The sequence below is a fragment of the Cotesia typhae genome, unplaced genomic scaffold, assembly GCF_013202065.1.
Source record: "Cotesia typhae breed Kobodo isofemale line unplaced genomic scaffold, CoteBio_Ctyphae contig_123, whole genome shotgun sequence".
NCBI lineage: Eukaryota > Metazoa > Arthropoda > Insecta > Hymenoptera > Braconidae > Cotesia > Cotesia typhae.
In genome coordinates this window covers 406,730-416,450 of record NW_027423715.1, presented here as the reverse complement: position 1 = coordinate 416,450, position 9,721 = coordinate 406,730, and the positions used below count along the sequence as shown (strand labels likewise).

The 9,721-nt window shown below is 23.8% G+C and overlaps 1 protein-coding gene across 1 annotated transcript; it reads left to right on the top strand.

Annotated features, from left to right (window-relative positions):
• Positions 1–624: 624 nt before the first annotated feature.
• Positions 625–9,414, top strand: LOC141534705 (uncharacterized). The gene is made up of 5 exons (XM_074254236.1): positions 625–964; positions 6,421–6,659; positions 7,738–8,080; positions 8,192–8,329; positions 8,931–9,414. The coding sequence occupies exons 2-5, from the start codon at positions 6,425–6,427 to the stop codon at positions 9,037–9,039; spliced, it is 825 nt and encodes a 274-aa protein (XP_074110337.1). The 5' UTR covers positions 625–964; positions 6,421–6,424; the 3' UTR covers positions 9,040–9,414.
• Positions 9,415–9,721: the final 307 nt, after the last annotated feature.

Sequence of the window (9,721 nt, the reverse complement as noted above, 5' to 3'; positions counted from 1 at the left end):
AAATAATCAAGTACTTGATATAATATATCTTCAATTATAACCTTTAAATTGCACATAGAAATTTTTTTTTAAAGAAGAAATATTAATTTTACATCCTAAAGAAAAAAAGTAATAATTAATTAATTTAAAAAAAGATATTAAAGTACTTAATATACTACTGCTTCAATAATTGCCAATAAAAAATTTTTTTGAAGAAGAAACATTAATTGTACATCGTAAAAAAAAAAAAAAAAAAAAAAAGAGTTCAAATTTGATGATTAATTATTTTTAAAAATTAAATAATCAAGTACTTAATATAATAACTTTTAAATTGCTGATAAAAAAAATTTTTTTATGAAGAAATATTGATTTTACATCCTAAATTATAAAAAAAAAAAGTTAATCAAATTTTTTACAAATGAAATTAAGAAAAAATAAACAATATTTGAGTAAACAAGAGTAATAAAACAAATTATCAACAAAACATGACTTTATTACACCAAACAAGGTACTTACGATCACATATAAAGATATAACACTGAAAAGGTAAAAAGAGAAGGGGGAAACTCAGTGGAGTAAGATAGTAACATGAACATGAATCAAAAGCGGTCAGTCTTCAAGTTACACTCTTCATCGTTACTTCAATCACAGTATTATCATTCCGTTTTATTATTAATTTATTAAGTGATTAAATAAATTTAATATCTCGATATGTCTTCTTAATAGTTTACCCGTTTCGATTTTCTTACTCAAAAAAATCCAAAAGTCTGTAAACTTTGTGGTCAGAGGAAACTTTTGTAAAAAAATAAAATTGTTTAAAAAAATCTTAATAAACAAACCAAGGAAGTGTGAGCTACAGATGAAAAGCAAGTAATTATGGCAAAGCTTCGTTAAACACGGTGTATAAAAAAATATTAGATCGTCATAGTCGCTGCACTAATTCTAATTCATTTCTTCACGCCAAGAAATAACAAAACATATCCCGGTAAGTTTTATAACTATTCATCTTTAAATAATTATTGACAGATTTGTTGATTATTATTATTAATGAAGAAGAGACTAATTAACTAATCCGTTATTTAGATTTTTTATTTAACAGGTAGATTGATTAATAATTTTTCTGATTAATGGTGACCTGGGTCAAGGTTATTTGTAATTTATTAACAAAGGCTAATGTATGCATGGATGTATATGAATACGAAGATATGTGTGAGATGAAAAAGTATGTAAGTGTATTATTAAATGGTACTTGGATTACATCCTATGCCAGTGGCCAGAAAATAATTTAACCGGCATCGTTATGTTAAGATGCAATATCCAACTTCTGTCTACCTTCTATCACCGTTAATCATATTCTTTATTTTTTATCATCTTCAATATTACACTTATCACACTTATTTTATTCAATATTATTTTAGATTTTTTTTTGTCTATTCAAATAATTTTATTCTTATCTTTGTATATCACGATTTTGTTTTACCGTTACAATTGTTATGTTGTTTAATTTTATCTTTAGAATTATTTTTATTTAATATGAAAAAAAAAAAAAAAATGTAAATATTTATTAAAAAGTTTTTTTTTTAATTTAATTTGATTTAAAAATTTAATATTTAATAAAAATGTCTAAAAAATCTTTAATAAATTTTTTAGAGATTTATTTTAAGTTAAAAATTTTAACAAAATTCAATTTATTAAAAAAAAAAAAAAATATTTTTAAATTTACTAATCTAAAAAAAAAAAAAAAAACTAAAAATTTTTACATTTTTTACATGAATTTTATTTAAAGAAAATTAAAGAATTGACTAAATTATTTACTTTAAAAAATTCTTATTAAAAAAATTTTGTCTAGAAAACATAATATTTTTTTTTTTTTTCAAAGAAGAAAGATTAAAAAAAATTTTTTTTCAAAGAAGAAAACTCTTTTTTATACATTAAATAAAATATGAAAATAAAAGTATTTAATTTTTTATTATTAAAAAAAATTTTTAGATTCAATATAATTATAACAATGACAATAATAATGATACTATTGCATTGATCAGTTTGCAGAGCACGTTTCAATGAATAATTGTGACCTGTTTTATAGCGGGCAAAAGTTTTATAACTTGACCAAAACCGTTTTTTTATTTTCTGTTCCTCCAATATATAATATATAATATATAAATCTTGCACGTTATAAAGTTCAAAGACTTGGTTAAATTTTTTAGTGTGTATATATATTTGGAGTGGAGTGGAAAAAAATTTTGATATGGTTGTTACGTCCGTTAGACTAAAATAATCGATTGTAAAAGAGTCACTGGGTCAGGAATTTTAAGCATTTGTAGCATTTTATAACGATATAAAGTTTGTAAATGCATCGAGGCGTTAAGAAAAAATTATAAAACACAAGAAGAATATTAGTTGTAATTTCTGTTTTATTTTCTGTTAAATTAATGCATAATCAAGATTAAGTCACGTTTACTGTTATTTTTTATGTTAGTTTGTTAATTGGTACTTAATTGTTTCAAGTGAATTGTTGTAATTATTTATCTCTTATTAATTATTTATTAAATGATGTGTGTTGACTGGAATTTTATTTGGATAATTTAGGGAAAATTTGAATACCGAGTGGCCATGATTTTTTTAATCGGTTAGTAGGTAAATGACCTGACTAATTTTTATCCGATTTAATGTCACATCGACTTTCGGTTACTTTCTTATGCTTCTATGTTTATAGATATAAATATGTAAGAATGATTTACGTGCAAGGAAATGAATTAATTAGTTAAGTATGAGCGCATCGAGAGTGTTTATAACTTTCTACGTCCTATACTGTACCAATAGAAGCATTACGGGTTTACTCGTTATGTACTATCAGTGATTGCTGTATTTTTATTATTTTTGTTGCTAATATATGAGAAAAATTATATTTTAAATAAAAAAAAATTTTTTAACTTTTGTGGAAGAAAGTAAAAAATTTTCTGACATCGTGTTAGAAATTTTTTTTTGTAAAAATAATTTTTAACGCAATACAAAAATTTTTTACTGAGAAGGTGATAATATTTGGCTTTATTAAATAATGACACGTTAAATTGCACTGTACTTTCTTAAATATTGACATTTTTAAATATATAAGCTCATCACTATGTTTCACTCATCAAGAGCTTTCATTTGAGTACTCACATGCATTTTGATATATTTTTCATATATACATATATATAAAATATATAAATATATGAAAAATTGATGTGGGTACTCAAATGAAATCTCTTGATGAGTGTAAGATCGGGATGAGCTTATATCTTTTAAAATGTCAATCGTTGACAAGATACAAGGTAATTTCTCTATTTTATCATATATATACACTGGCGACAAAATTTTGCTTATTTTATTAATAATATAGATTATTATTATAATAAAAAACTAAAATTAAAAATTTTTTTAAACTAAATTGACATTTTTATAAAAAATATTCAATATAAAAAACTTAGATAAAAATTAATTTTAAAGAGTTTTAGAGAAGAAATAAAAAAAAACTAGTGATGAAAAATCAGTAAAATAAAAATAAAAAATATTGAGCTTTATTAAATATTTTTTGCAGTTAATATCTTTATAAAAAAATTGTATACAAAAAATTAGATTGGATCAATTAAAAAAAAAAAAATAAAATTTCGAAGTAAAAAAATGAAATATGTAAAAAAAAAAAAACTTGAAATGAATAAAATTAAGCTCTAAAAAAAATATAAATTTTTAACTCAAAAAAATTACGTACCAAAAATGAGTTACATAATTGTAAAACAGTTATTAAAAAATCTCGGAGTATAGAAATGAAGAAATGAGCAAAAAAAAAAAATTAAAATAATTGGCACGCGAGTAGAAAATTAATAGCAATTTAATGACAAAAATAAATCAAGTCACTTTACTGTATAATGTAAACGGTTAATTAAATGCCGACAATCAATTTGAGCATTTTATTATTTAATATCCGCCGTAAACACGGATTACAAAAAAGTGGGACAGATCCTGACAAATAGTGTATTTAGCATAATAATTTTTGAATAAAGTATCTGACCGAAAATCGGTACAAGTATTGCAATAATTGTGATATTATAATTAAATAAAAAAAAAGTAGTCTAGTAAAAAAATGTTAAGTATATGTGAATAAAAAACGGGACAATAATCAGTATTCTCGTAGCAATTGACACACTATAATTAAATTCAATTGTCGTACTTATTTATATTGGCAATATGCTGCCTCGTTAATTCAGTATATAATAGTAAATAGGAATTGTTAAATTAGCAACACCTCTATTTAAATGATTCCCTGCAGTTTGCACTTGCCACAAAAATATATATTTATTCACCAACATATCAATTTATTCTTATTTATTCTCATTTTTTGAATCGTAATCGTCGACAGTATACTGATTGTGAAGACAGTGCCGTTGCACTTGGGAATACCAAATGTCGCTCCCAATTGTAAAATGGAATCTCGAATAAATTAAAAAGCCTAACGGATCTTATTTGCATTTTATTAAATTCGAGTCTTTAATTTTCTTTATCGGTCATTAAAAAGTGACGTCAATATTCGATATTACATATTAATTAATAATAAATAAAATAAAGCTACCAGTAGTTGTAACTATAGTTAATTATAATAAATAAATTCGGCAAATAGGTCACCATTTACGACCTTACCGAATTAGCAGACACATATTCATACTCAAATCGGTTGTAATTTTTCAGATTACGTATTGAAAAAAAAAAAAAAAAAAAAAAAAACTAGTTTAGTCAAAAGAGTTTGCCGAGATGAAATGCAAGATGTAACAGCAGTCTCATTGCCCAAAGTGGCCCTGGTTATGGTTTAAAATTAATTTTAAAATTATCCAGCTCAGTTCGGTGTCAAAATTTGAATGCTATAAAAATGAATGCCATGATAATGTGACGGGTGATGGGTTAAAAACTTCAAGTCCCTGATATTCAACATGATATTCAACAGCTATTAACAACCAGTCGCGGCAGCAACTAACGGTTACGTGTTATATCACATGGCTAATTTTCTGAAAACGCCGGACTGGCCTGTACTCTGTAGTAACGGATCGGAAAAATCTCACAGTGCCGTTGCGGGATGCAGTTGATTCATCTTATAAATTTATACCTTTTTTTTTTGGGTTATTAAACAAATCTTTATTATTAACAATATCCTAGCCATTCAATTCTGTAATGATAGTGAGATATTCTACATAGTCAGCGTAGGATTATTTTATTTTATTTTATTTTTTTTTTTAATTTAAATGTTTGTTGAAAAATGAAAAAATATTATTGAGATATACACGGAAAGAACAAAATGACACCTGCATATCCTCTCATATTTTATAACTCAGTGATATCTTATTGATTACAAAAATAAAAAATTGTCAAATGTCTGCTTTTACAATCATAAATAATTTTTATGAAAATTAATTTTGTAGATATTTGATCATTTTCATTATTTTTGTGACAAATAAATTATGGCAAAAAAATATTTTTTTTTAAATTGACAGGAAGAAATTTTTAAAAATCAAAAATACAATTTTTTATTTAAATTTTTTGGAAAAAATTTGCTTAATAAAAAAAATTAAAAAATTATAAAGTGACAGCTAAATTTAATGTCTTAATTTTTTCTTTCACTAAGATGTGTATTAAAAAAAAAAAGAAAATTATTAATTTAGTAATTTACAATGACACTGAAATTCTTAAAATTTTAGTGTTTAAAATAGAGATTTTTTTCATATAAACAAGTTTTTATAAAGAAAATTTTAGATGAAAAAATAAAGAAAAAAAATTTTCAATTTAATTATTAATTTTTTTTTTTTTGTAAAAATTTTTTTAATTGTTTATTTGATTGAAAAAAAATTGTCATTTTAAATTTAATAAAAAATTTTTTTTTTAATATTTATAATAATAATGATAAAATAAAAAAAAAATTAATAATGATAAAAATAACAAATTAACAAAGTTGAAACATAAAATTGAAATTTAATTAAGAGGTCACGTGTTGTGTTATAAAGTTGGGTATTTTTTTAATTGATAAGCATTTTATATGTATATGTACCGAACTTTTACAGTTTATATAAATGTGTATGTATATAAACTGTTACGGTGAATCGATACGATACAAGATACAAGAAAATAAAACTGGTCATTGGAGCGAGTACCGTGACCGGTAAACCCTCTACTGCCGGACCACAATCTCGATGATGATGATGACGGTGACAAGATCATGCGTAGGCCTATCATGTGTATCATTACTATGGCGCGTACGACTCGACCCACCAACCTCCTGAGCACAACCTGTTTCCTTTATTTTATTTATATATCTTGCATCACAGTTCCATAATATTATTTTATTTTAAATTTTAGAATGCACATATCTTCTCTTATTATTTATTATTTACAAATATGGGTGTTTTTATTTTGCAGAATCATGTTAAAATTTATATTGATAGCGCTTCTGACGAGCTGCCGAGTGAATGGAAATACCGATAGTACAAATGAGCCGCATCATCGACAGAAACGAGTATTTTGGATTACCAATGATGGCAGAATAGCTCTACCACCTGGTACTATATTGACCATTACTCCTACGATTGCTTTACCTTTCGTACGTTATCCACCTCATGGATTTCTCAGTAATATGACTATAAGTCTTCCTTTTACAAGTATGTATTTTTTATTAGATCTATAAAAATAATAATAACACTGATATCCGCATTTATTAATTAAATAAATTATCAGAATTTGAAAAATATATTCTTTAAAAATTTTTTTATTTTTTATATAGATTTTTTTTTTCACTGAAAAATTGATATAAAATTTTTTGATGTCTGATAATTTTTATTTTATCAACAAGAACTATGTTAAAAAAAAAAAATTTGGAAAACGGTTGACCTTAAAGGCCATCCCTGCAACTTCGCGCTAATTCCATACTTCAGCGCTCCAAATTGCACTTATTACGTTTTTGAGCTTTTCGAACTGAAAAATATAATTTTCGTTCCATTTTGAACTTTCCGAGCTCAAAAGTCGTAGAAGTTTAATAAAATACTATTTTTTGAATTTTCAAACTGCAATTTTTAAATGAATAAACCGATTTTCACGCGATTAGTAGTATTCGACGCAGTTTTTAAAGCCTAATCAAAAACCTTCAATTAAAAAGGTTTCTAAATTTTTATAAGAAAAATTTTAGATTTTAATGAAGCCAACGTCAACATTTAAAATGTAAAATAATTAATTTTATACGCAATGATTAAAACAAAATTATGATTATTGATTTGGCGCTTTTTACTGTTTGAAATGATAATTTTTAAAGAGAGAGAGTCGTTATTGGCAAGACTACGAGTTTTACGGTTCTACGAGGCTCTTAACTTGGACCTCGTGGTTTTTTGGATTAAAAAAAAAACAATTGTGTTTTCCGGATTTTTCATAGCTAAAATCCACAATCGTCGTTTTTTTTATTTTTTTAAAATGTTTAAATAAAAAAAATTGTTAAATTAAATTTTCAAAAAAATTCAGCGAAAAATTTTACACTCACTTTTTATAAATTTATCAAAATTAAAAAAAAAAATAAGTTGATTTTTTTATTTTTTCCGGTAAAATTTCTAAAAATTCAGTGTCATAAAATTTTGCAATTATCATGATTTAAGCATTAATTTTTCACTGTTTTAATTTGAACAAAAATTAAAAATTTTCTTTTAAATTAAAAAATTGAATTATTCTAATTAAATAAAATTTTAATTTCAGTTGACTTTGACAAATTAGGATTAACAGACAACGAAAATCCTTACGGGGCATTACCGCCGGTGTTTGGCCGCGGAATGGAAAGTAGAAAAGCCGGTATGATGATGGCCGATTTCATAGCCTCTTTCATAAAACGGCGATTACATAAACGTGATTTAGAGGAAGCACCACCTAAAAATGCATTTCACGGAGGAGAACGCGCATTATTGTACGTAACTGCGGAGGAAATGCTCTCCACGCTGGGTATGGACGGCAAGGCTTGCTTATTGCGCGCTATTTGCGAAGTTCAAGGCCACCCGCTCAGTAATTTTGGGCTTGTCGGTGAAATGCTTAAACTATTTTTCACGTACGTATTATTTTATTTATTTTTCTTCCTATAATAAGTATCAGCGATTGCGAATTTTCTTTTATATTACATCACTTGGATAATTGAATAAATAAAATGATTTATTTTTAGGGCAAGTAAATCGCCGTTTGCTGAGCTACTGAACGAGTATGTAGAAGCTGAAAATCGTGGAAAAATTCACGGCGAGTGTTGGCCTTATTATAAAAATTGTCCTAAATCATTGTTTTTACCTTCGACTAATCGATATACGTAAGTTCATTTATTATAAAAAATTTTTTTTTTATTATTGATTTATTATCTAAGACATTTAATTAATTTTCTCTCACATCTATAATTTTTTTCATTCAATATCAATTTTGTTAAATTTATTATGACTTTTTTTTTTTTTTATTTTATAAAATTATTATTATTATTATTTTTTTTTTTTATTAATTATTTGGTAAAAATTTAAAAGTGAGGTCAATCATTTTTAATTTTCATTTCTTTGAACAAAATTTCTATTTGATGTTATTAATAAATTTTTTTTTTTTTTTTTTGAAAAATACATAAAAAATGAACAATTTAAAAAAAAAAGTCGATTTTCACAATTTTAACAAATTTTCAAAAAAATTTCTAAATTTTTTAGAAAATTGTGATATTTAACTTTTTTTTTACATTGTTCATTTTTAATGTATAAAAAAAAAATATGTATCAAAAAAAGATAAAATAGAAATTTTATCCAAAAATATGAGAGCCAAAATTTTTTCCAACTTTTGAAATTTTTTTTATTTAAAAAATAGTTGTAATAATTTTTTGTTATTAATTATTTTATCATAAATGTATGGATAAATAATGATAATAATTTTTACAGAAAAGACAGCAATGATATAGAAGAACCAAATGAAGAGAACGAAATAAAAGACCAAAAATCAGATTACGACAGACAAAGTCAAGAATACATGATCAATCCATCCATGTAAATAGTAGCTTAATTATAGGATTTAATTAAACTATTTAAAGAAATGTGATTGATTAAACAATTAATTAATTAATCACTGACCACAGTGTGGTGAAGAAGCTCAGGTGTAATTTTATCTAAAACTATTTATTTATTTATTGAAGTAAATAATTTTGATAACGAAAACAGCAGCCGTCTAATTAATCAAATTAATAGATTCTTTATAATTATAATGAAGTAATTAGACACCTGCTGTTTTCAATATCCTATTCGCATTACTAATTTATTATTACAGTCATACTAATAAAATATGATCTTAGGGATCATATTTTTATAATAATCATACATTGTTAAGTTTTAAATATTTAAATTGTTAATGCCATATTTAATTATTAAATTATTTATATTTAATAATTGTACATAGTTGTTTAATAAATTAAATAAAATAAACTTTTAAGAAATTTTTTTTAGTTTTATGACATTTTTTTTTTCATTTATATTATATTTTTTAATTAAATATACAAATGATTTTTTAATTTTCCTTACAAGAAAAAAGTTGATACTTTAAATTAATAAAAAATTCAATTTTGTCAGAGAGGATAATAAGAAAATTAAAATACTAAAAAATACTAAAAAAAAATTAAAAAAAAAATGTGATACTAAAATCAGCAAACATTTTACAATATTTTAAAAATTTTTTTAGC

Coding starts and splice junctions, on each gene's coding strand:
- LOC141534705 (XM_074254236.1), top strand. CDS start 6,425: ATGTTAAAATTTATATTGATAGCGCTTCTGACGAGCTGCCGAGTGAAT. Junction 6,660..7,737: donor TATAAGTCTTCCTTTTACAA/GTATGTATTTTT, acceptor TTTTAATTTCAG/TTGACTTTGACAAATTAGGA. Junction 8,081..8,191: donor ATGCTTAAACTATTTTTCAC/GTACGTATTATT, acceptor ATTTATTTTTAG/GGCAAGTAAATCGCCGTTTG.